Here is a 27,780-nt window from a genome sequence, read left to right as displayed (position 1 = left end):
AGCAGTGGCGTATTGAAAATCACACCGTCTGTATTTCAAAATAGCCTATCTTGGAGGACGACAAAGAAAATGGGGTTGTGTTCAGAAAGGCACAACGTACAACAGAAAACTAAAATATTAAGTAGTACTGTTTCAAACGTTCTCCCTAATGAACATACAAGAGTACGTAGTTAAAGGGAAAAAGAAGGAGACTGGAACCAAAGAACAGTTCATATATGTCATCTCAGTTGTGATGCTCCCCTCTCACTGCCACAGGCTGGAAAGATCCAGAAATATAGAAAGAGAGAGCGAGAAAGAAAAAGCGAGGGAGAACTCGTCCTTCTTCCCCATTAAGTGTCCTGTGTTCAGTCTGAACGTTTGCGGGAGGCGGTGCCGTGTGCCCATTTCTCATTTCATTAGCCGGGCTTGCCATGCTCCCTGGGCCACTGCACCCCTGCAATCCATCTCCATCAGCCCGTTATCTTAATCTAGCGTCCATCTATATCCTCGCCTTTCATCTCTCAGGCAGGGAGGCAGGCGAGGGAGGCAGGCAGGCAGGGAGGCAGGCAGGGCCTCCTGAGCACATTACTGGCTGGTGTAATTTCAGTTAGATTCAGGAGAGAGGGAGGAGGAGGAAAAGAGAGACCCAGGGGACTGACAGCCTTTTACAACGGGGAATAATCCACAACCACCACCTCCACCATTCACACATTTACCTTCAGAAAGTATTCACACCCTTTGACTTTTTCCACATTTTGTTGTGTTACAAAATAAAATTGATTTAATTGTTATTTTTGTGAACGGTCTACACAAAATACTCAGTAATGTCAAAGTGGAAGAACTATTTTAACATTTGTAAAGATAAGTATTCAACCAAGTCAATACATGTTAGAATCACCTTTGGCAGCGATTACAGCTGTGAGTCTAGCTAAAGCTTTCCACGCCTGGATTATGCAACATTAAATCTTATTGGTTGTTAATCACGGCTAGAAAACCATTTTCTGGTCTTGCCATAGTTTTAACTTAAATATGCTTGAAAATCTAACTCAGCCACTCAAGAACATTCACATCTTCTTGGTAAGCAACTCCAGTGTAGATTTGGCCTTGTGTTTTAGGTTAATGTCCTGCTGAAAGGTGAATTTATCTCGGTGTCTGGTGGAAAGCAGACCGAAGGGTTTCCTCCAGGATTGAGCTCCATTCGGTTTATTTTTTATTCTGAAAAACTGCCCAGTCTTTAAAGATTACAAGCATACCCATAACATTATGCAGCCACCACTATGCTTGAAAATATGGAGTGGTACTCAGTAATGTGTTGTATTGGATTTGCCCCAAACATAACGCTTTGTATTCTGGGGAAAAAGTGAATTCCTTTGCCACATTTTTTGCAGTATTACTTTAGTGCCTTATTGCAAACAGGATGCACGTTTTGGAATATTGTTATTCTGTACAAGCTTCCTTCTTTTCACTCTGTAAATTAGGTTAGTATTGCAGAGAAACTACAATGTTGATCCATCCTCAGTTTTCTCCTATCACATCCATTAAACTCTGTAATGGTTTTAAAGTCACCATTGGCCTCATGGTGAAATCCATGAGCCGTTTCTGTCCTCTCCGGCAACGGAGTTAGGAAGGACGCCTGTATCTTTGTAATGACAGGGTGTATTGATACACCATCCAAAGTGTAATTAATAACTTCACCATGCTCAAAGGGATATTCAATGTCTTTTTTTTCTTCATTTTTTAAATCTACCAATAGGTGCCCTTCTTTGCGAACCATTGGAAAACCTCCCTGGTGTTTGTGGTTGAATTTCACTGCTCAATTGAGGGACCTTAAAGATAATTGTATATGTATGGTACAGAGCGGAGATGGTCATTAGAAAATCATGGTAAACACTATTATTGAACACAGAGTGAGTCCATGCAACTTATGTGAATTGTTAAGGACATTTTTACTCTTGAACTTCTTTAGGCTTGTCATAACAAAGGGGTTGAACACTTATTGACTCAAGACATTTCAGCTTTTAATCTGTACTTGATTTGTAAAATTATAGAAGAACATCACTCCACTTTGACATTATGGGGTCGTGTGTGTAATCCCTTAAGGCAATGTCCACGCCAGCGCGTGAATCTAATCAGCGTAATAAAAAGTCACAAAAAGAAATTAGGCGAGCTATTCACATTTTTGCAACCAGGAAATGGCAGAGCGATTTCTGCATTGTGCATCTTTAACTAAACTGACACCAGATAAAACATTGAAGTCACAATTGATTTCTTCAGCTCCAGCCATTGTGTGTGAGGAAGGTCTCAGATGGCTATAGGGGGAGGGCTTCTCTCTCTAACAGGGTCCGAGGGGGGAGATGGTGAGAGGCAGAGAAGGACGGAGGAGGTGGGGTAGAGTCATCACTTAGAAATTGAGGACAGATTCAATTACTTCCGAAGCTACATGGAAATCTCTGCCATTGTTTCATGTTGAGCATGACATTTTGCAGCAATCACATTGGCGGCATTGGAGAGGTCATTTATCTTGTTGGGAACGAGCGGGGTTGGAGACGACCCCAATGCCAAGAGATCATTACCCATCTGGGATGAGATCAGAGATTTCACTGCCACACACACACACAATGCATCAGCATAACGAAAGGAGACAAACCTCATTTTCATTTGAGAACGAGGGCTGAGAAAGTCCCCACAAATACATGCATTTTGCAAACAGCAAGGAGGGAATTTCAGCCTCGTTCTTCTAAAATCATTCAGTCCCTTATTTGGTCTCCTTAAAGGGATTCTCAGATTAAGCCTATTTCTTTCGTATCAGGAAATTGCCCATAAAACTGTCACACTGCATGCCCATTTCTTTACTTATAGATTTTGGCACAAAAATTCATAGAATGCCAACAGAAAGATCCAAATGGAACAACATGCGGCAGGTAGCCTAGTGGTTAGAGTGTTGAGCCAGTAACCGAAAGGTTGCTCTATCAAATCCCCGAGCTGACAAGGTAAAAATCTGTGCTTCTGCGCCTGAACAAGACAGTTAACCCACTGTTCCTATGCCATCATTGTAAATAATAATTTGTTCTTAACTGACTTGCCTAGTTAAATAAATGGTTAAATAAATAAAAAATAAATGTAATTTAATGATTTATTTGTATTTGAATAAAAAATGTATTTGAATAAAATCACTACCACAGCTCTTTCTCTTCTGTGACAATACTGTCTTGTTCCTCGCACTAGGCCAGTGGTTCCAAAACTTTTTATAGTCCGTACCCCTTCAAATATTCAACCTCCAGCTGCGTACCCCCTCTAGCACCAGGGTCAGCACACTCTCAAATGTTGTTTTTTGCCATCATTGTAAGCCTGCCACCCACACCCACACACTATACATTTATTAAACAAAAGAATGTGTGAGTTGTCACAACCCGGCTCGTGGGAAGTGACAAGGAGCTCTTATAGGACCAGGGCACAAATAATAATAAATCATTTTGTTCTTTTTTTTTAACCATCTTACATATAAAACCTTATTTGTTCATCAAAAATGGTGAACAACTCACCACAGGTTAATGAGAAGGGTGTGCTTGAAAGGATGCACATAACTCTGCAATGTTGGGATTGTATTGGAGAGTCTCTCCGTCTTAAATAATTTTACACACACAGCCTGTGCCTGTATGTAGTTTTCATACTAGTTAGGGCTGAGAATCCGCATAGGTACATGGTTGCAAAGGGCATCAGTGTCTTAACAGCGGGATTTGCCAAGGCAAGAAACTCTGAGCGCAGCCCAAGCCAGAAATCTGGCAGTGGCTTCTGATTAAATTCAATTTTCCCAGAACCGCTTGTTGCAATTTCAATGAGGCTCTTGTTCAGATATCTATAAATGGACTGGAGGCAGGGCATGAAAGGGATAACGAATCCAGTTGCTTGTGTCGTCCGTTTCAGAAAAGTACCTGCGTAATTGCTCACCCAGCTCACTCAGGTGCTTCGCTATATCACATTTGACATTGTCTAAGCTTGAGTTCATTTGCACACAAAAAAATCATACAATGATGGAAAGACCTGTGTGTTGTCCATGTTAATGCAGACAGAGAAGAGCTCCAACTTCTTAATCATAGCCTCAATTAAGTCCCCACATTGAATATAGTTGCAGAGAGTCCCTGTTATCCTAGATTGAGATCATTCAGGCGAGAAAAAACATCACCCAGATAGGCCAGTCATGTGAGAAACTCGTCATCATGCAAGCGGTCAGAAAGTGAAAATTATGGTCAGTAAAGGAAACTTTAAGCTTATTTCTCAATTTAAAAAAATGTGTCAATACTTTGCCCCTTGATAACCAGCGCACTTCTGTATGTTGTAAAAGCGTTACATGGTCGCTGCCCATATCATTGCATAGTGCAGAAAATACACGGGAGTTCAGGAGCCTCGCCTTAAAGTGAACAATTTTCATTGTAGTGCCCAAAACGTCTTTCAAGCTGTCAGGCATTCCCTTGGCAGCAAGAGGCTCTCGGTGGCGTCAGGAGTGTACCCAAGTGGCGTCAGGAGCAACTGCTTGCACGCGTGTTACCACTCCACTATGTCTCCCTGTCATGGCTTTTGCTCTATCAGTACAGATACCGACACATCTTGACCACCAAATTCCATTTGATGTCACAAAGCTGTCCAGTACTTTAAAAATATCCTCTCATGTTGTCCTGGTTTCCAGTGGTTTGTAGAAGAGGATGTGTTCCTTAATTGACCCCCATAAACGTAACAGACATATACCAGGAGCTGTGCCAGGCCCACCACGTCTGCTGACTCATCCAGCTGTAACGCATAGAATTCACTGGCTTGTATGCGAAGCAGTAATTGTTTCAAAACATCTCCTGCCATGTCACTGATGCATCGTGAAACAGTGTTGTTTGATGAAGACATTGTCTGTAGTTTTTTTGGGACGTTTCCCCCAGCATTGTCCAATCCAAATCCGCGGCAGCAGGAAGAATTAAGTCCTCCACAATAGTATGGGGCGTGCCTGCACTAGCTACTTGGTAGCTCACCATATAAGAAGCTTCTAGCCCCTTCTTATTAATGGTCTCTGTTGATTTTATACATGTCTTACTACTCGAAAGTCGTCTTTATTCTCGCTCAAAAAACTCCCATTGCTTATTTTTCAAATTGTCATGTTTCGTTTCTAAATGTCTGCGCAACAGTGAAGGTTTCCCGCGAGAGAGTAACGGTTAATGTGATTGGATGTTAATTATTTGACTAGGCTACCTGTAGTTGACATTGTGTTGTTATTTTGTTGAACACAAGATGGTTTAATTTTATTTGAAATGAAGCTGTTCAGGCGAGAGAAAAAAACTCGCCCAAATGCATAGCCCCGTTGGAAAAACTAAATGTACTGTTTGAAAATGATTGATCCCCAATGATTATGAACAATCAGTTGAAATGGTCAGGAAAACCCCTCCAGTTTGGGAATACCTGCAGTAAGCCAACAGACACTAAGGAGGAACGGTTAAAAACTATCATTCCCAGAACAACCCTCTCTCTATGATGAATGACATCATTCCCCTCCAGCGTATAATAAAATATCCTCCAAACATCCCCTGGAACCTGATCAAATAAGGATTTTTATAAACTGGGTGGGTCGAGCCCTGAAAGCTGATTGACTGTCAGCAGTGGTTTATCAGACCGTATACCACGGGTATGACAAAACATTTATTTTTACTGCTCTAATTACATTGGTAACCAGTTTATAATAGCAATTAGGCACCTCAGGGTTTTGTGGTATATGGCCAATATACCACAGCTAAGGGCTGTGTCCAGGCACTCCACAATGCGTCATGCCTAAGAACAGCCCGTAGCCATGGTATATTGGCCATATACCACATCCCCTGAGGTGCCTTATTGCTTAAGTAGAAAACAACGGCAGGGAGGGAGAAAAACAAGAAATATCTGGGAATAATACAGGTTCAGCTGGAGAGTTACTGTGACCGTCTGGAGATGTCCCAAATGGCACCCTATTCCCTGTATAGTGCACTACGTTTGACTTTCTTTTTCCCCATAGGGCACTATCAAAAGTAATGCACTATATAGGGAATAGGGTGCCAACCAGTGAGTATGTGCTCCAGAGCAGACTGGTTGGTGGAAACATGGCCTGCGATATTAAATACACAGGCGTGTGTCACATCTGGAGCAGAGCAGCCGATAGGTAAGCTAATAAAGCTGATTCAGGAGGCAGGCAGGAGGCCCTTCTCATGGCTTAGGCCTACTCTTCCTTCTGTCTGTCAACCAGCGGGAGTGATCTATGGCCTGCCCGCCTAACACACCTAATGCCCCTCTCCACCACATAATGGCACAGAGAGGTGGCTGTCGCGAATGTGTGTGTGTGTGTGTGTGTGTGTGTGTGGGAGGAAGGAAGATGGACCGTGTGTGTATGTGTGTATAAGAGGGGAGGCAGGGAGCCTCAACAGGGTTACAGCGATGAATCAACCTAAGCTGTCATGCTCCTGGCTTCACCACTTAGGGAGCGCTCACCTGTCTTTCTTCATGCCGACACACACACACAACAAAAAAAGAGCAACTCGCTATTCCTACACTCACTTAAGCCTAAACCCCCGACACTGTTATCCTTATGGACACAAGGCTTTCCCTCCCTAACCCTCAGACAGTCACTGTGTTTACATCTGTCTGTCTGCCACACAGACGGATCATAACCACACTGCCCCAGAGGATGTGCTGCTGATGAATTCATCCTCCCACTCTGCACACACACATATTCATCCTGGGTACACACACTGTCACCCAGGAAGAGGGGTGGAGGGATAGGGCCAGATACGTGATCACAGTGTACTGATGAGCCCAGATCAGGGGTTGCGTCCCAAATGGCCGTCATTCCCTTTATAGTACACCACTTCTGACCAGGGCCCATAGGGCTCCGGTCAAAAGTAGTGCACTATAAAGGGAATAGGGTGCCATTTTGGATGCAACCCGGATCAATACACCTCAAGCTGCTATACTTATGCACCAGTTCAGTTCTCCAGCAGCAGGCTGATATTTAATATGTGGCTAGACCAGCTCTACTCTAAGCAACTTCCTCCTGATTGATTCATTTAAATTAAGCATTTAGCCTGCCAGGCAGGCAGGGCAGCCCTCCCAAGAGTGGGTGTAGAAAAGTGTGTGTGTGTGTGTGTGTGTGTGTGTGTGTGTGTGTGTGGAGAAGTGTGTGTGTGGGTGTGTGTGGAGAAGTATGTGTATGTGTGGAGAAGTGTGTGTGTGACTACGGGCGCTAAGAGAAAGAGGAAATAAACGTGTGGATTTAGAAAACACTTGCTACTCTCGTACTACTAGGCAGTTTAACATGAGCCCTTCACAGGAAGTCAATGATGATGATGGCGGCTGAGGGAGAGTAAGAAACGGATCCGTTTGGCTGCTTTGTTGTAACCAAAACAATCATTTATCTCAGTCAGAGTCAGCAGGGGAAATGGACACTGAGGAAAGGAAATGGCCAAATGAGATGTGAGGAAGGAGTCAGAAGTAGTCAGTAAATCAGTCAGTCTCTGAGGCTTGGACAAGTGAAGGCAGCAAGGAAGAGAGAGGGGGATTGTGATGGAAGGCAGTGGCAGACTGCAGTTTTGACCTGTGGCCATGTTTAAGATAGGGGTGGGGGGAAACTGAAGCAACTGAGCCAAAATGGGGAGCAAGAGGAGCAAAGGGGGGGAACATGGAATATGCCAAACATGCAGAAGCAAGCAATCAACCAAAATCCCTCTCTCTCTCCACTAGCTGTGCTGCTCTGACCCCAATTACCCATTCAGAGGGGCCGGCCATGCTGCTGCTGGTGGAAATTGTTTTCTGGGCGCCGCTTGTCGGAGAATATGGATGAGGACATGGAGATAAGGGAATTAGAGGGGCTGCCCTTTACCATGAACAGGTTATTCACATTTATCTGCTGCTTGGCAGGGAGGGGCTGGGGAGACTGGAGCTGGGATTCTACTAGGCGCTCTGCTGCTAGGTAGGTAGCAGGAAGGATGTCGTGTGTGTGTGTGTGGTGAAATTAGGATTCCTGCGTGGTACTGTGTGTCTGGCCCAGATGGAGCACACGGCTACAGAGAGAGGATCAATACCATGGGAGCCTCTCTGAGATCAGACCAGTGGATGAAGTGAGTCAAAGCACAGATTCACCGCTATCTCACCGCAGGAGGAAAAATGACCACACAAAATGCATCATTTATGACCCAACCGGCCAGGCGCAGGAAGGAAAGAAAACTAATTTGAGAGTAATAGAAACGAGATAGGAAAGGGCTTGGGCAGGTGTGTGTGTGTGTGTGTGTGCTCTGGGGCTGAGAAGAGAGGGGAGGACGGGATGGAGGGATGATTCTTACTTCTCTATTTCGCTGTTTTTACAGGTCCGGGGCGCGTTGGAGGATGAGCAGGCGGCGTTGGGGTCCTGAGGCAGCTGCTGCTTGCTGCTCTCACCATTGCTCGTGGAGGGCATCTCTGCAGAGAGAGATGGGGAACTATGACAACTGACCGTGACATTAAATCAATACGGTCAAAAGATTTCAATATGGTAACCATAAAAACAGAATATGACATCTTGTTCCAAGCTTCAACTCACCATCACTGGCCCATTTGGAGAACTCTGTCGCTATTCTGTTGGACGGCATTCCACCACTGAAAGAGCAGAAACAAACAAAACCCAAAGCCGTGAGAAGGAGCTCACCACCACAGAGCAGAGTCAGTAGAGTAGACCAGAGTGGACTTCAGTAGAGTGGTAGGAGTGAGAACCTACTTCAACACCGCCCCACGCAGGGCCTCCCGTTCTTTGGCTTCTCCTTGGTCCTCTCCGGAGCAGGGAATGATGTCTGCCTCTGTGTACTGGGCCTTGCCGTACTCCAGCGTGTCGTCTCCATCCACGTCCAGGTCGGCGTCACTGTCGTGGCTCTCCTTCGTGCTGCACATGGCAAAGCCTGTTCCTGAGGAGAGGGAGGGGAGAGTGGAGGGGGGCAGAGTCATTGCCTAGGCTCCGTCAGACCATGCAACCGTCCTTAATATTGTGGAGGGATATACAAATGCGTTTAAATACTGTACATACACTTCACAACCTCTGAAGCAGGTAGTTCTGTCATGTCAGACAGGATGACAGTGCAAAGCAGGGCTCCAACAGTAGCAAGCCCTTGTTCCAGACCCTGTCTCCCTATCGCTCTCTCTACACATGTAGACCGGCAGGGTAAGAAAGATCTGAGCTAGCTATTAAACCTGCTGCTAAAGCAGACTGATTGAAATAGACATGTTGAGATGCTGCAATCTCCCCCTCCCTCCCTGTAAAGTGTTGTTGGCTGTCAGCGGCAGACAGAGGGAGGAGGTTTACTGGGTTGTGTCAGCTGTCTGTCAGCTGCCAGTGGCTGGTTATCTGGTTATGGGAGCGTGGCAGTCTGGGGGGGGGGGGGGGGGGGGGGGGGGGGGGGGCTGACTGACTGGTGGTAGATCTGACTGGCACCTCTATAAACCCCGTGATGAGCGGCCCGCCAGACAAACTCCTGCCTGACTGCTGGCTGACTGGCTCTTTCAGCTCCACTTAGGCCCTGCCTCTCCCCCTGCCTGTGCTGCCACGGAGACGCACACAGCGCCGGGGGCTGATTGAGTGGTCAGGGACAGAGTCTCTCACTCGTCTAGGGCTGGACACTGACAGCTGACGTGTCAGGACAGGAGATGGTACAGGGCTGTGGTGGGGTACAGACAGACTGGGCTCATGTGGAGACGTAGGTAGAGCCATGGATAGATGTCCTAAAATCAACCCAGCACAGAGACCCAGAAGGCAGGCAGCCTCCTCCCTCTGTGAAGGCTGGAGGAAGCTCTGTGCTGAGGGAGCTGCTGCTGGAGGAGAGGATAAAACTCTGTCCCTGCCTGCCACCAAGGCTAACCCTTTTTACAATGTGCCCATGCTTTTAGTGATCACATAAAAAGGGACCTTTTAAGTTTTATTTGGTCCCTGTGGCTGCGTGGAGCATATGCGAACAATGGCTGTGGTGCATAAATGTCTGTTCCGCTGCTGGTGGCAGAGGCAGTAGTACCAGACAGCTGAGGGGACCAGCGGGCAGCATGGAAACTTATCCTATCCAGATAGACCAACACCATTCAGGGACTTTGAGATGATTGAAATACTATAGAGCAAGGGATGGGCTAATAATATGTTTTTCAAGTCCAAGCCTTTGTCTCTCCCACAGCACAGTCAACCCCCTGGACCTGGGGGATGCCTCAAAGGCCGCTGGAAAGGAGGGGAGGAAGGGAGGTATAGTGGCCAGGCCAGGCGGTAAGGTCATAAATTAGATAAACTGCAAATGACGCCCTGCATTTAATTTATCTACTTGAACGAGTGGCGACACGTAGGAAAAGCTAAAATAAATAAATAGATTGTCCCCCTGTCCCGACCACTAATGGCGCCCGCTGGCCAGGCACATTGGGGAGGAGAAAGTGGCAAAGGGTTGGAAGGAACCTGAAATCACTGTTAATCCAATCAATTGATCAGAGTATGGATCCTGCGGCTAGTTAGCAATGCACGGCTGGGATTGGGGCCAGGAGATGGGAGGGACAGAGGCAGAGCAGCACAGCATTGATTTTCAAAAGGCTGTGGTGTGGTGGCTCTCTGGCTGAGGAGAGAGAGGCTCTAGATGCTTTCACTGTCCCCAACACACCCACTGACAAGGCCGGAGCCACTGTAGCCCCAAAGAAGTGGGCTTTCCACTGCTAAGTGTTACTAGGTAGGATTATCCTTAAACCCAGTGGGACATGGAGAAATATTTCTCTCAAATATACTTCCCCCAACTGGAACCGACAGGTGTGGGCTGCCTACAACTGCTGCATTCGATCCAATTCAATCTCAATTCACCACAGCGGTAAGTATGGAAGAAGACTATAAAGACAAGTAGGGAAAACAAGATCCCCATCACACTGATAGTTGACTGATAGAAACTAAAACGAGGGGATGCTGTAAAAGCAAGTGGCATGTAGCCGAACCGTCCGGCTGAAATTGGATTGCCCAAAGTCCGACCCGGTTGATGTCCCATGAGCAGGGAGGACTACAGCAGTCTGAAGTAACGGGTAGTGTCCCAAATGCCCCTCTATTCACCATTAAAGTGCACTACTTCTTACCAGAGCCCTATGGGCCATGGTCAAAAATTGTGCACTAAATAGGGAATAGGGTGCCATTTAGGACGCAAAGATGCTGTTGGGCTGCCCAGCCTGGTCATGCTGCTCAGCTCAGTTCAGGCCCCATCTCTCCCTTTAACCAGTCTTGGCAGGCAATCTAATCTCCCCTGAAAAGGTCAGCGCCACTATAACTGCCTTTCAGTCACATTATGCACGCCGTTGCACGCGCTCCCTCTCTCCCTCTCCCCCCCTCCATCTCTCTCTCCATCTCTCCCCCTCCATCTCTCTCTCTCTCCCCCCTCCATCTCCCTCTCTCTCCCCCCTCCATCTCCCTCTCCCTCTCTCTCGCCCTCCATCTCTCTCTGACCCCAGGGGATATGCTACTCCCTTTTTGCCCCTCCTCCTGGCAGATCATCTAGGATCAATACTAGGGTTGCACCTTTTGGGGAATATTCAGAGGTGGAAACTTTCCATGGGAATTAATGGGAATATATTGGAATTAACGAGAACATATGGGAGTTAACAGAAATATGTAAATGAATATTAATACCATTTAAATGTAGATTTTTTTGCATTGGATACATTTACAGAAACAGAAACCTTTCACCTTATCATATGTATACATAATTGCAAATGATTAAATCCTTCCAATAGAAAAAAAAAAAAAAAAGAATTTAGTTACGAATTGGAACTTTAATTAAATTACTCTTCACATGGGATGATTTCACTGAACAGCAAAAGGGAATATTGAATGATCCCCAATGATCCATCGCATCTCCCAAAAACGTTTTCAACATACATCTGTAAAATTATAGTCTAGAAACTAAAGCTTTGGTTGTCTTCCATGTCTTCTCCCTGGACCTCCTCAATGTCCACCTCTTGAACTTCAGACTCTGAGGCCTCATTTTCACTGTCACTTTCCAACCTTGTTGAGGATAGCTAGTTGTCAGGCTCAAAAAGCCTCAAATTTGCCCAGATGGCCACCAATTTTTCAACCCTTGTATTGGTCAGCCTGTTGCGTGCTTTGGTGTGTGTGTTTCCAAACGAGGACCAGTTGCGCTCTGAGGCGGCTGATGTTGGTGGGATTTGGAGGATGATGGAGGCAACATTGGTAAGATCCACAAAGTGCCTTCCACCAGGTGGCTGATGAGATATGTTGGCACGACTGCCACGTAGCATCACCATCCCAAAGCCCTTGCTTGGAAGTGTACCTTTCCAGATGGCCTGGATGAGGGCAAGATTCTTGGCTAAGGTGGTGAGACACGGTAGTGATGACACCATAGGCCTTGTTGATCTCTGCACCAGACAGGATGCTCTTGCCAGCATACTTGGGGTCCAAAATGTACGCTGCGGTGTGTATGGGCTTCAGGCAGAAGTCTTCACGCTTTTTGATGTATTTCAGAACTGCAGTTTCCTCTGCTTGGAGCAACAGTGAAGTGGGCAGGGCAGTACGGATTTATTCGCTTACATCTGTAAGCAGAGTCTGAACATCTGAAAGGATGGCATTGTCTCCCTCAATCCGTGCAATGGCTACTGCTATAGGTTTCAGAAGTTTCAGGCTGCTTACCACTCTCTCCCAAAATACATCATCCAGGAGGATCCTCTTGATGGGGCTGTCCATATCGGCAGACTGTGATATGGCCATTTCTTGGAGACTCCTTCCCCCCCAGGAGACTGTCAAACAAGATGACAACACCACCCCAACAGGTGTTGCTGGGCAGCTTCAATGTGGTGCTCTTATTCTTCTCACTTTGCTTGGTGAGGTAGATTGCTGCTATAACTTGATGACCCTTCACATACCTAACCATTTCCTTAGCTCTCTTGTAGAGTCCATCCATTGTTTTCATTGCCATGATGTCCTTGAGGAGCAGATTCAATGCATTTACATATAAGTCATTTAGCAGACGCTCTTATCCAGAGCGACTTACAAATTGGTGCATTCACCTTATGATATCCAGTGGAACAACCACTTTACAATAGTGCATCTAAATCTTTTGGGGGGGGGGGGGGGGTTTAGAAGGATTACTTTATCCTATCCTAGGTATTCCTTAAAGAGGTGGGGTTTCAGGTGTCTCCGGAAGGTGGTGATTGACTCCGCTGTCCTGGCGTCGTGAGGGAGCTTGTTCCACCATTGGGGTGCCAGAGCAGCGAACAGTTTTGACTGGGCTGAGCGGGAACTGTGCTTCCTCAGAGGTAGGGAGGCGAGCAGGCCAGAGGTGGATGAACGCATGAGCAGCACAGCCAATGAGTGTGATGTAGGACTCCTCCACTTTAGACCAAGAAGCCTTCATGTTCGCAGCATTGTCTGTCACCAGTGCATATACCTTCTGTGGTCCAAGGTCATTGATGACTGCCTTCAGCTCATCTGCAATGTAGAGACCGGTGTGTCTGTTGTCCCTGGCATCTGTGCTCTTGTAGAATACTGGTTGCGGGATGGAGATGAAGTAGTTAATTATTCCTTGCCCACGAACATTTGACCACCCATCAGAGATGATTGCAATACAGTCTGCTTTCTCTATGATTTGCTTGACCTTCACTTGAACTCTGTTGAACTCTGCATCCAGCAAATTAGTAGATAAAGCATGTCTGGTTGGAGGGGTGTATGCTGGGTGAAGAACATTCAGAAATCTCTTCCAATACACATTGCCTGTGAGCAGCAGAGGTGAACCAGTTGCATACACAGCTCAAGCAGGACATTCATCAGCAATTATCTGACTACGTTCCTCCATTGAGTCAAAAAATCGTCTGATTCTTTATGCACTTGGCCAGATGCATCTTTGTTGCATTCTTCACATATGATTTGGCACAGTATTTGTAATGTACACATATGTACACATATTTTCCTTCTACATTAGCTGCAGTGAAATGTCTCCACACATCAGATTGTGCCTGTGGAATTTTGCTGTAAAGACTAGAAAAAAATGAGTAAAAATAAATAAAAAATACAATTACATGTACAGATAAATAGTTAACAGGTTAGATTAAACAACTCCTTTATAATAAATGTTTTAAAATGAAATGTGTATGGAAACAGGTGAATTAACACTCAGTTAGCAGGCTCAAGCTAGCTAAAACCCACATGGTGGCAAAAACTAACTAGCAGAAATTGTTAACAAGTTAGAAATGACTTAAACACTTTGCTGTAGGCTACTATTTACGATTAACAAAAAATAATGTTATAAAATATATTCAAAATCAAAAATGACCATAAAACATGTAGTCCTTGGCTCAGACAGTGTAGTAGTGTTGGCTCAATAGCAGCTCATTAGTGTAAGACCTTGAGAATCAGCTGTACATGTGATGGACGAGTGCACTGCACATGTGATGGAAGAATGCACTGTGCATGCAGAGGGGTGCAATTCCATTGAATTGGGGATAGTTTAACCAAAATATGCCACAAGACCAAGAATTGCCTTATGTGTATCCCACAAAAAAGTTTCACCGTTATAAGCTAACTTTTTAGATTTTTGATGAATTTAAGCAAAATTCCCGGGCTTAACTTCCCATGGAAAATTCCCGGAAATTTACTGGAAAGTTTCCGACCCTTTCCAGCCCTTAACACACACACGTCCGTGCACACCGACACACACACACTACACACTACACCTAAATGGCACCCGTCCCTTGCATATCCTCCACAATCATTATCATAACCAATCTTGTGCATCTCATTGACATGAACATGTCAAATACATGTGTTCTTCCCTGTGTAACACAGACGTGACTGTGACACGGAACACCTATCTCCATATGTCACCACCATCTGGAGATGAGACAGAGACAACGCTAAGGTTCTGAGCGAGTGGCGAGGAGGGGTCAAGGGACCAATCAACATGAGAGACAGTCTGACCAATAAGAGCCGGTTGCCATGGTGCTTATAGCCCTTATCAGCCCTCCCCAGTGGGCTCTGGTCATATCCATCATCTCTCTCTGGCATTTACAGGACAAGTCTGGAGAGATGATGGGACAGAGATGGAACAGAGATGGCCACCATCTTTGAAGCCTGTTTACAAAGCAGAGAGTGCCTTCTGTCAACGCTGCCATCTTCAGTCAGCGGCCCCAAATCCTCTCTCCCAGGATCGGCCCACTTAGCCTTGGTCTTCACTATCAGGCTGCTGGGATCAGATCTGACCCTCTTCCTCAATATATCAGCCTTTAGTGCTTTTCTCCCAGGCCCTCATAAGCCATGTACACAGGAGGACCACGTGAGGGCTGGGCCCCACACGTCTCAAGCAGAAAGTGATCCTGTTCGATTTTCCTCCCTCTCTCTCCTGGTCCTCGACTTTTCTGTGGTGTTTAAACGGCTTCCCTTTGCCTTTCTTCCCTCCCCTCAAAGCGAGAGAGGTGGCGGTGGTGGTGCTGGTGGCTCACAGAGGATAGGCCTCTCTTATCCCATTGAAGCCCCTCATCTCGGTCTCTCCTCCCCACGTCTACCACCCCCCCTGGGCTGGGTAGATGGTGGATTCTGCCTGGCTGGGCCCATTGAACCAAGGCTGACTGCAGCAAAGCTTTCAAGGCAAATCCACCTTCTGAGCTTCTGGGGGGGGGTGCGGGGGGTTGCTTTCAAGTGGTCTCTCCAGGCTGGCTAAGAGCAGCAGAAAGCACCTCTGGCTTTGACCAGCCCTTATCTGTGTCACATCACAGGACGCCGGGCTATCACAGCCGGCCAGAAGGGGTCTGCTGCTCATTAGATGAATGGACAGAGACAGACAGACAGACAGACGGACAGCCTCCTGCTCAGGAGGTTCAGTCGAGATATCAAATTGATCTGTAGGCTGTTGATGTCTGTCTGGTCAGGTTTGTAGCGAGAGAGAGGGGCCAAAAGGCACACGTCTTATTGGGCTTTGTAATGCAGCTTTACCACCTGGATCAAATTTGGGGACTTTGAGAGTTTTAAAGGGGCCCTTAGAGAAGACAAGGACTCTTTGCTTTCCTGTGATCTGTAGACTCACACCATGAGGACCTGTGGCCAATTCATTTTCATAGCTTTCTCTAGCAGTGAAGCAAAGGCCTGTCTGTCGGACATGAGATAATGAACGCTGACCTACGGCCAAATCATACACTTGTCCAATCAAGCAGACTACACTAGCTATTGATCACGGACCAATGGCATTCTAAATATTCACAAATCATTTAGGTGAGCACACAGTGGCTAGGTTGGATCAATTCATTACAGCATCTAAATCACAGCCTACGTTTGAAAGTCCCTGTATTGTACTGGGAAATTAAAAATAGATAACTTACAGGTTATTGAGCATTCCAGTCAATATCCCACTGATGTCTCGTTGTCAATGATTACCGATTTGATATTCAATTCTAGCCCTCCCATAAGATAAGTTTCAGGGGGGGGGGGGGGGTAGGAGGAAAGAGCAGCCTATGGTCCCTAGTGGGCCGCTTTAGGTCCAGGGCTATAATTGCATTGCTGGGCTGAGGGGAACCTGGGGGTCACTGGCCCATTTCCCTTCCACACACCACTCCTCACAGGTTCAGATGGGTCAATTGCACAGCTAAATGTGTTTTCCTTTCCCTCCTAAAGGGCTGGGGCCAGGACCGGACTGGGCTGGGCTGTCCCCCGTCTGGACCGGGGCCACATGGCCCCACACTGCAGCTGGAGAGACAGATGTAGTGTGTCCCAAATGGCACCCTATTCAGTGCACTACTTTTGTACAGAACCCATAGGGTGCACTATGTAGTAGTGCACTACGTAGTGAATAGGGTGTAATTTAGTAAACAGAGCCAAAGCTGTCCACCATGTCTGGCTGCAGCCCTGGGCATGTTAGCCTCTCTGCACCCAGCCACGTCCTTTAAAAAGGCAATGATGCAGACTCAACCTGTTGTTATACTGAAGGAGAATTGTGACTAGCAGGGAATGTTGTTCAGAGTGGGTCCTGTTGCGTGCTGGAAGGTATTTTGCTGTACTGGCTTTAGACTCTTATCGTTAGGATACTTTCAACTACCCTAAACACTTTGTTATTGCTCAAATGTTGCACAAATGTTTTGTCATTTTAATGTAAGAACCAAAGTAGACTGATTTTCTTAGAGTGAAAAACTGATTTACGTCCCATTTGGCACCTATTCCCTTTATAGTGGACTACTATTGATCGCGTCCATAGGGTTGTAGTGCATAGTGTACCTCTGAAGCCTCCTTCCAGCAGGGTGGTAGCTCTGACCCTCTTCTGGCCGCACCACTCGTACTCCTCGAAGCGGGTCCCGTTCTCTCCGTCCATGTCTGCAGAGTCATCCTCAGCAAACGCACCCTCCCTCTGAGAGAACAAAGACACTGTCAACACTGACCAAGACACAGGGTAGGGCTTGGAGTGGAAAAAAACTGTCTCCTGTCAGAAATAATCTAAATGTTCAATAGAAAATGATCAGTAATCTTTGTATTCATTCAAATTAAAATATTGAATAATATAGATTAATACAAAATTAGCTATGATGCACAATAGGTGTTAGTAAAACTACAACTAATGCATCTGTAAAATTTGGAAAGACCATCACCAAAGTAGGGGGGCAAGTGGAGCATCATGACCAACGTTACAGCCAAGTTTATGAGAGCATGATTACTATAAATACATCTATCCTATTCTGTGAGCAAAGGAGAAGTGGTTACAATGACAGTGAGCATGAATCTGTGTTGGTCAGGAGACCTCACTAGCCATCTACTCTATTCAGGAAGCACAGATATTGATGAGGAAGATTTTCCTACAGGGGAGAGAGGTGGGCTAACTCTTCGACAGGAGAGAGAGCTGTTTTCCTAGACTAATGATTATTTCTGCTGAACATCTAACTGGTACTACAAGCATAGAGCATAGAGCAAAGAGGAAAGGTCCTTCTTTGAGACTGGAGTGAGATAGATTCAGTGCTTGGAGGACAAGTAAAATAAGAGCTTGTCAGACAACGAAGCCCTGGTGGCTACTGTTTCCATGTGTTCTGAGTCTGCCATATCTATGTCATTTCTAAGTAGTGTGTACGCTAGGTCAGATCCAGGGGAAAGAGCGGGAGCAGAGTGGATAGACACTAGATAGCGTGGTGGTGACTAGTGACTAGAAAGATGGTGATTGGTTGACTAGAGACCCGAGGCTGAGGGTACGGGTAGGGACGTGAGGCTACCTTGAACAGACATTGTTCCACATGCCTACTCATCTCCTCCTCGGTCCCTGCCAGCGGCGCGCTGCACAGTGGACATACCTGCCCATCCTCTGGCTTCCGGCGTTTCATCTTCCCAATCCGGGCTGAAACACAAAGAAGCAGAGGAAGAGGTGGTTAGAATCATGACAAAAATACATAGCAATCTGGGACTTGTTTTTGTATTTCTCTGTTTTAAGTGCCGTACTAAAATATCACATCGGTAAGTCCATTGACTTCAGCAGACAGTGATGTGGCTACAATGACATGATTGGTTGAAATGCAGTAAAAGAGGACGCAACCCAAAAAACACAACTGAATGTTCTTGATTAGAATCTGATATAGCCTAATGAGTTATTTGATCAAATTAAACCCACTGTCAGGGTGGATAACAGGCTCACAGCAGGCAATACAGCCCAGCAGAATGCCTCTGTCACAACCAGGCTCTCTTCGAATATGGCAACCGGTATTGCATTTGACATGGATGAAAAATACACTGTAAATTCATGGTAGTGTTTTGGGGGTTTTCCATCTCCTCTGTCCTCCAGCTGTGTACTGTGTGTCTCTCCTCTGTCCTCCAGCTGTGTACTGTGTGTCTCTTCTCTGCTTGGCAGAAGAGCAGCGGTGAACGCTATTGGCATTCACAACATGTCAAAGAAGTTTGCTGTCTCGCTGGCAATAACGCGGGTCAGCGGAGTGGTGAGGAATCGATGCGCCCCAGGTCTCTTAGAAGATGCCACAGTGTCTGGTACCGGAAGATCAGGTATTACAACAGCGAGTGGAGATGCCGCTGTGACAATCCTCCTCAGCGGCACAACTGGTCTAACGTCAGGACCGTATTCATAACATGTCTCAGTTTTACCTTTTAGACCAAAAAATGAATAAGTTTACATGGTCAGGGGGAACCTGATCCTAGACCAGCACTCTTACTCCGAGATGCCCAGGAGGCTACAGTCTAATGTTCTAACACCGTGCCGTGATGACAAAAAGAGAGGGCAATCTATTATCTTCAACCAGTGTTTGAGGAGAAGCTAAACATTGAGAAGGTTCTTCCTCTTTTTCCACAGGATATGGTCATTTACTCTCCTCATAGAAACTGACATTGTTTTAGGAGACGATAGGCCTGAACTTGGTTCCCTCTCTCCATAGGACGGGTAAGGATGGTCTACTGTAGGTCTAGGTCACGTGACTCAACAATCCTTCTACAGCACTAGTCGACAACTCCCCCCACCGCATAATTTGAAATTTAACACAGCAGAACAGCGGCCAATGCGCCGTAAGTCTTTGTCGCTTTTTCTTAACTGCAAATGGCGTCCGGGGACATTAATTTTTAGGTGGCTGTGATTGCGAAAGGGGCCAAGGGGGACCCGAGGAGGGACGGCGAAAGGAGGAAGGACAACGCGCCATAACTTTGGGGAGATTGGGACAGCTACTAATAATCTCTCTCCCAGGCCAGGGAACGGGTGATGGTAATCGAGTAGGGCTTCATTAAACGCAGACAGAAAGGGACGATTAATTAGGCCCGGCACGAGTCGACCCCCATCCCCCTCCCCCCCTCAGAATCATTCAGGTTCCACATGAGAGGTAATAGACATTAATGGAGGCTTGAGTTTAAACAAAGTCGGCACCGCTTCTTTTCATAGCAGCACTGAGGCTGCTGCCGAGGCTGGTGCAAATGCCAATGGAGGCAGAGAGGGAGCCTGGGCCTGCTGGCTGACAGAGGGGTGTTGGGGAGGGGACGGGGGGCAGGCTCTTACCGTGGCCAATGCAGCAGGGGGCAAGGGGGGCTCCATTGTGCAGTCCAAGGGGAGCATTTTTGACACTTTCCTTGGCGTAGCGCCTGCACCAGCAGAGGTCATCGACTGTCAACATATCAAGAAGGTCAAGGGTTAATAGATCCTCTGCTCGTGTAGGCGCTAGGTCAAGGGAACAGCAGGGACGGAGACACACAGGGGCAGCCAGGACTCCCGACCCCCCCACCAGCCAGCCATGAAATCACACTCAGTTGGGCAACAAGGGGCAGGCCTGGCTCTGTAGCTGTAATGTAGGCTACAGCCTGGAGCTGGTCCACTGTATGAAGGGCTGTCAGCAAGGCCACATAGGGCTTTGTTCAACATGGGTCTCTGGCTATACTTAACTTGTTCTATCGATGGCAGAGCCAAGGTTATGGCTATGCAGGGTAGAAATGCATGGTCAAACCAAACACAGCCTGGTCAGCCGGTCCATCCAGACCTACGCTATGACTCTGTTCTCACTCTGAAGATGCACAATCGCCTCCCCAGTGGCTTGCTGCTTCAACTTTGATTGACAATTCCACCAACTGTAGTGGAGATGATATTTGGTTGAGCAATCTGTTTTTTCAGTAGTGTAATGTATAAAAAAAATAAAAAACTGTTCTATGACAATCATAGGATACTTAATAAATATGAACAGAAAATGATTTGATGAGGAAATGTTTGGTTTTAGGAAATTGCCTTAATAATTTCACAAGCCTTTGGCACCATTTTCACCAAGATAAGCTAGGCTCCAATCATGTCATTGCATACACATTGTCTGTGAGAAGCGGCAGATTAAGATATACCTGGCTTAATCAATATTTATGAAGTAATTCTACAGGATGTTGTACCAGAAATGAACTTATAAAAAATACAAATGTGTAAGATGTTTATGAAGAATAATTAGGAACTTTACAAGAAAAAGGAAATGTATACATACCATTCAACCGCGTTTGCCTGTTTGCTCGCACTCTTAAAAATGTCTACAAGTAGGAAGAAAGGAAACACAAAAAATATGCATTAGATATGGACCTTTCAATTTATATTGTTTATAGATACATTCGTAGCAGCTCATGGCTGGATTGATTTGGATTCTACAGAGTGCCCTGCAAGTTTAAGCTTGATAGTAAACAAAAACCTACTTCTTTTATGGGCTGTATCGTCTCTTCCATAACAGGGTCGCAAGTTTTTGTTCAAAGCCTTTTCAAGCCGACAAACTCACTTTTACACGTCTATCATTTAGGCCTCCCGGTAGTACACCGCACCATGAATACACTTTTGAGTCAATAATTTTATAAGGATGCCAAAGGATTGAATGTGGCGCCTACAAAGCCGCTTTCTTAATCGCCGTCGCCATGTTGGCTTGGCGCGTATCATGTGACTAAACATCGGAGTGAAAGTTCAGAGGACGCCCGGTGTTGTTCCACTATTGACCACTAGGGAGCAGCAGTACGTAATACAGTGACTTCAATGGAAGTTCATTTGATTTGAGATTTTAAGATTGATTCAAGTTTGTCTCAAGCAACTTGTAGGGTAAACTAGTTCCATGCATCATATCTAAACTTTTTTTTTTTTTGCAGACAATACTAATAGTACAAACTTTTTATTTCATTTCATGAAAATGAGTGTTTCATAATTTTCTCATCATATGAAAGTGACATACGAAATAGGCTATGAATTCTATGGGTTAAATGGGACCACCTATCTTTCTTCTCCCCTCTCTTTCAGAGCGGGTAGGCTATTTGCTGACACCAGCAGGGCCATTCAAGGCAATGGATGGATGCCCACTCATTGACAATGGCACAGAGTGTGGGCACAAGTTCAAGCTCCTAGCGAGTGGATCGTCCATCATATACCAGAGAGGCCTCTTACACTGACACTTGAGTTGTGCTCATATACAACCTGCCCATGATATGATGATCCACTATGCAGCATCCCAAATTATACCCTATTCCATACTTAGTGCATTACTTTTGACCAGGGCTCATAGGACTCTGGTCAAATATAGCACACTATACAGGGAATAGGGTGCCATTTTGGATGAAACTATCTAAATGGCTTACACAACCACATGATAGCTCATGTTACGAAAAAAAAAAAAAAAGCTAACATTTAAGGGGGGAAAAGCATCTGTTTAATCGTTTGCATGAAATGGTTTCAGCAGCAGCTTTACTAATGAAAATATATACTTTCACCACAGCCCCTTTAATAGGCGTGTCAATGTATGGATATGATGTCTTACACTTCATAGCTCTTACTTTATGGTATAAGGGAAAAAGCCACTTAACCCAAATAATAAATCATTGCCGTATGAGTTTGAAATACCAAACTTTGAGATGTAAAAATGTTTTAAGCTCCATCATAACCTTATAACTTAGGTTAAAACACTGTGCTGTATGAAGCAGTTTAATCCTAACTAATCTATGCCAGCGTCACATACGCCACCCTATTCCCTATATAGTGCACTACATTTGACCAGGGCCCATAGGGGTCTGATCAAAAGTAGTGCACAGTGTGTGGAGTAGGGTGCTGTTTGGGACGCCTCCTATCTGTAGTGGTGAGGCCTCCAGCAGAATGAGGTGGGAGACATGTCAAGGACGTGGTGGACCAGAAGAGATACCATCCAGGCTTAGGGAGCATAAGAGCATTGCTTGAGGTAAATTGTGGGTGATTACCTATCTGAACAGGGAAACACATTACAGCCTGGGCAAATCTTTGCCAGAGATAGTGGGAGGATTGAGGTGCTGCATTCCAAATGACACCTTATTCCCTATACAGTGCACTACCCATGGGCTCCGTCAAAAGTAGTGCACTATAAAGGGAATTGGGTGCCATTTGGGACACAGACAGGGAGGATAGAGGGAGGTAGGCAGCTGGGCTGATGCCTGATCCACTCCATGATAAGATGTGAGAGCCAGATGATTGGCTGAGTCAATGCTGTGTGTTCAACACTAAAACAACAAATTACCACCTCAACATCATCTCGACCACCGCATGAGTCTGTCTAATGTGACTCAGTTTAACCTCCCTAACAGAGAGTAGCAGGGTACTTTTTGTATGTTGTCCTTCCATTGCTATTCTTCCTTCGACTTTTCCTTTTATTTTCCCAGAAGTACATTTCATAGTGGCTTTAATCCATATTTCTTGTCATGTGACAGGATATGAAAATGGGATTATGATGCTTAATATGTGGGCCAAGAGCAACATCCTGGTTTACGTCCCAGTTAGCACCCTATCCCCTACATAGTGTTCTACTGCCATTTGGAATGCATCCCGTTTCTCCAGGCAGGGCACAGAGCAGGCAGCTCACCTGGTATCTGTCGGAGTGGTGGGCATCTTCAGAAGAGAGAGGGGAGACCACCGGCGACTCTCCCTCGCGTTTGATGTGCACCGACAACAGCATAGACTGGGGAGAAAGAGCAGGACAGTTGTTGTGAGAGGAAGAGAAGAGGGGGAATGCTGCAGTGGAGGAGAGGAGGAGGACACAAGCCAACATTACAGGACTCCTTGGTCATCTATAAACCTCTTCTGACAGCCTCCAAAGAGCCTCCGACATTACAGGCCTGCCCCACTGACAAACTTAATTGAGTTTATTTCCCAAATGAACAAGAGAAAAGGGGGGAAGAAGGGGGAAGGGGAAATAGTGCTTACTTTACGGGGAAGAGTTGACAGAGATCCAGCTCTTTACAAGACTGCTATGAAATATTTGTATTTACAAAGTGTTCCTATTAATCAAGGAGAGAGGAGAGAGCAGGGGCATAAGTGGCCGACAACTATAATCTAATATTAATATGTGAGAAATGGCAGGGACAGTAAATTAAGCATTATGCATGTCTTTTTATTCTTCGGGACGGCAAGGTCACGGAACTGCTGTTTATTTGTGTGGCTTTTATTCATTGATGTAACTGGAAGTGTTACCTACTATACAACATTATAACGTTGCATTTTGAATGCCTATGTGTCAATTAGCACAAGCTTCTGATAACTACTACTTGTTATTCTACTTGAGTGTAATGGTTTGTAATGTGTTGACTAATTAACAGATTGAGGCCAGCGTTAGATACAGGCGGTGCCATGTTAGATAACGTGTTCATCTCCCCTCATCTTGTCTTGCCGTACCGTTGCCCCCTGACCCCAAGGATTAAGAGGCACAGGGCTGACACGGAGTCGCTATGGCGATGGCGTGGTTGAGAGGGGGCGGGTGGCCGTTGTGGCAGCTGTGAAGTGGGAGAGGTTAATCCGCTTTACAACCGGTAGGAAGGTCTGGAAGGCAGACTGGGCACAGGAAGCAGCAGCCCCTGTGATCTCTAACCAGCTTCTTCATTTTTCACACGGTGTGTCGGAATACTAAGCACCTACTGGGGAATGCTCAGTCACGCCTCGCTCAGATGGCCTGTTCTGTTCCCCTCACCCCCAGTCCCTGTTCAATCCCTGTTCCCTTACTCCCATTTTCCCCACTAACCACGATTACTCCTGTTCCCCAACCCCTGTCTGTCTGATTCTCCCCTAGCCCCTGTCTGTCTGAGTCTTCCAAGACCATGTCTGTCTGATTCTCCCCTAGCCCCTGTCTGTCTGAATCTTCCAAGACCATGTCTGTCTGATTCTCCCCTAGCCCCTGTCTGTCTGAGTCTTCCAAGACCATGTCTGTCTGATTCTCCCCTAGCCCCTGTCTGTCTGAGTCTTCCAAGACCATGTCTGTCTGATTCTCCCCTAGCCCCTGTCTGTCTGAGTCTTCCAAGACCATGTCTGTCTGATTCTCCCCTAGCCCCTGTCTGTCTCAGTCTTCCAAGACCATGTCTGTCTGATTCTCCCCTAGCACCCGTCTGTCTGAGTCTTCCAAGACCATGTCTGTCTGACTCTCCCCTAGCCCCTGTCTGTCTGACTCTCCCCAGTCCCTGCCTGTCTGACTCTCCCCAGACCCTGTCTGTCTGACTCTCCCCTAGCCCCTGTCTGTCTGACTCTCCCCAGATCCTGTCTGTCTGACTCTCCCCTAGCCCCTGTCTGTCTGACTCTCCCCAGACCCTGTCTGTCTGACTCTCCCCTAGCCCCTGTCTGTCTGACTCTCCCCAGATCCTGTCTGTCTGACTCTCCCCTAGCCCCTGTCTGTCTGACTCTGAACTAGGCACCATCAGAAGGTAATAGTGAGGTAGGGTGAGCCTCATAGCTTGTATTGATAAAAACCTGTCTCCAATCTCCATTAAATATTTTTTATCAAGTTCATCCATTTCATCTCAACCCAGTAAATGTCTTCTGAAATGGCAGTTGAATGAAGAGTAGAGGAAACACTGTTGAGCACATTAAAGCGTGTCTTTGAAGATGTTAAAGATATTAAAGGTCCCCTTTTACCAGACAGGTACAGTGATCATTAAGAGACAGACATTCTTCATAGCATCTTTACCCTCCGCAGGGACACATACCATCAGCAAATCTTACCTTTAATGGCAGAGGGACGATCAAGCTCTCCCCCAGTGCCAACTGCGGCTGGCTTCAGACTACACTTTAAAAAACTCTCATATCTCTTTATCTCTTTCTGTCACTCTCTCCCTTTCTCTCTCTGTCACTGACTCTCCCTCTCTCTCTTTCTCCCTCTCTATCTCCCTTCCCTCAACACATCCAGTGAGGGGCCTGAAGAACAGTGCCCCTGCCTGTCAGAGCTAAATGTGGCAACATTGAGAGAACATGAATGAAACCTCTTATTAACATAAGAGAGACATACCCTGTCCCAGCGGACTACAGGGATGCTATGTGGCTTGAAGTGAGTCTCAAAGTGAACACTTTGAAACACTGCGTTCTACTGAGGAGATAGACCCAGCTAGAGTCCCTTTTAAAGTCCTTGGTCTTACAGAGTCCTTTGTCTCCCTATCCGTTGGTTCTTATTGGGTGTTCACAGAAACTGCTCTGTCCAGGGTCTATTGGATCTGCTTTTTAATGAGGACTCAGACAGCCATGAAACATAGGAAGTGCATCTATGGCAGCTTCCTCCATTCCCCTCTCCACTGCCTGCTGGAGCACGGACACTCTGCTGATACAGTAGTAGCTAGCTTAACAGCCTTCCTTCCGGAGGATCCTGCTATACCTCTCCTTAAGACACTGCCTTGTCGAGCTCCGCTGGTATCCTCCCAGTGGAACAGAGATCTAGACCGAAAGTACAGTAGCCTAATAAGGCTCAGATAGTTCAGAGGAAGATTGTTCTGGTAAGGGAGCTGGTCAGTGGAACGATGATGGTCTTATTGGGGCTGTGGAGTCTGAGAGAGATTCTGCTGGTTTATCATGAACGTCTCTGAGGTCCTCTTACCTTAGGAGTTCCTGGAAGCACACTGCCGTCCTTGTGTCCGTGTGATGGGTTCTTACTGTAGGAGGAAAGAGAGAGACCGGGTTAAACAGGTTACTGGTGGGTTTGGGTGGGTTTGGGCGTTTCCATTCAAATGGGAGGTGCACTTCGAGATAGATATGTTTCTGATTGAGGTCACATGTCTTTCTAGGATGTTCTTACGCCTCTCTCTCTGTATGTCTGCGTCTGTCCTAATATAAGTGATATTCTTCTCAGTATCCCCTCAGGTGACACCTCGGTCCTCTGTCTCTGTGCAGATGACGCCCCTCTTTCAACACTCAATTCTGCTTAAAGTCACACAGACAGAAAGACAGCACTGTTTCTCCCCTCACTCACTCAGACAAAATGCAATACCCAGGGGACAGCTCAAATGGTCAGTCAGTCATCGAGAAACACAAATCACACTTTTAATCGTCTACAAGATTCAAACCCGCCTTCCCTCCCCTTTCTCCCCCAGTGCCACTCAATCTGCCCACCCTTGGGCCATGCTGTATTTGAAACAATTACAGCTCAAAGTACGACTGCTAAGCAGATTTGGGATATAATTTTTTTTATTGAAGTAATCATTCTCTTGGATGCTCCAATCCACCCCTTAACCCCCTCTCCTCCTCTCCTCCTTTCCTAACCGCCGTCGCAGAGCCAGTGGCAGGAGCAGGAAATAAATGATTTTGCTGTTATTTGATTTGTCAGTGAAACGCCCCAGGCACTTAGGACTTTGAAATATGTTGAGGACAATGCGCTGGCTTGTAAACATTGTATTAAAGAGGCGGAGGAGAGGAAAGAGAGATGGAGAGAAAGGGGGGAGGTAGAGAGAGGGGGGGGCTGCTCTCCCCAGAGTCTGACCAGCGGGGGCTACATCAAATCACAGCCTCATCGACATTGCGGATTGAAGATGACTGATTACAAGACCGGAAATATTAAACGGGCCGGCTAAAGCATTCGTCGACAATGGGGAGAGACATATCAAATCAGATCTCTCCCTGAGACATGAATATTCCTCATTCCCTCTCCTCCACCCTGAGACATGAATATTCCTCATTCCCACTCCTTCTCCCTGAGACATGAATATTCCTCATTCCCTCTCCTCCACCCTGAGACATGAATATTCCTCATTCCCACTCCTTCTCCCTGAGACATGAATATTCCTCATTCCCACTCCTTCTCCCCGAGACATGAATATTCCTCATTCCCACTCCTCCTCCCTGAGACATGAATATTCCTCATTCCCTCTCCTCCACCCTGAGACATGAATATTCATCATTCCCTCTCCTCCTCCCTGAGACATGAATATTCCTCATTCCCTCTCCTCCACCCTGAGACATGAATATTCCTCATTCCCTCTCCTCCTCCCTGAGACATGAATATTCCTCATTCCCTCTCCTCCACCCTGAGACATTAATATTCATCATTCCCTCTCCTCCTCCCTGTGCATGAATATTCATCATTAATTTTATTTTC

The 27,780-nt window shown here is 46.2% G+C and overlaps 1 protein-coding gene across 1 annotated transcript in view; it reads right to left on the bottom strand.

The window, feature by feature from the left end:
* LOC115169190 (E3 ubiquitin-protein ligase RNF220) overlaps positions 1-26,809 on the bottom strand; it is a 43,067-nt gene extending 16,258 nt beyond the window's left edge. Inside the window, exons 1-10 of the mRNA XM_029724677.1 lie at positions 26,799-26,809; positions 26,287-26,341; positions 23,302-23,397; positions 20,932-20,974; positions 19,974-20,078; positions 18,280-18,323; positions 17,222-17,351; positions 8,732-8,915; positions 8,558-8,613; positions 8,322-8,436 (exon numbers count right to left, since the gene is read on the bottom strand). Of these exons, the coding sequence (XP_029580537.1) occupies positions 8,322-8,436; positions 8,558-8,613; positions 8,732-8,915; positions 17,222-17,351; positions 18,280-18,323; positions 19,974-20,078; positions 20,932-20,974; positions 23,302-23,397; positions 26,287-26,341; positions 26,799-26,809 (839 nt within the window). The remainder of the gene's footprint in view (positions 1-8,321; positions 8,437-8,557; positions 8,614-8,731; positions 8,916-17,221; positions 17,352-18,279; positions 18,324-19,973; positions 20,079-20,931; positions 20,975-23,301; positions 23,398-26,286; positions 26,342-26,798) is intronic.
* Between the last annotated feature and the right edge of the window lie 971 nt (positions 26,810-27,780).

The sequence above is a fragment of the Salmo trutta genome, chromosome 31, assembly GCF_901001165.1.
Source record: "Salmo trutta chromosome 31, fSalTru1.1, whole genome shotgun sequence".
Lineage (NCBI taxonomy): Eukaryota > Metazoa > Chordata > Actinopteri > Salmoniformes > Salmonidae > Salmo > Salmo trutta.
This window is presented reverse-complemented; position numbering and strand designations above follow the sequence as displayed.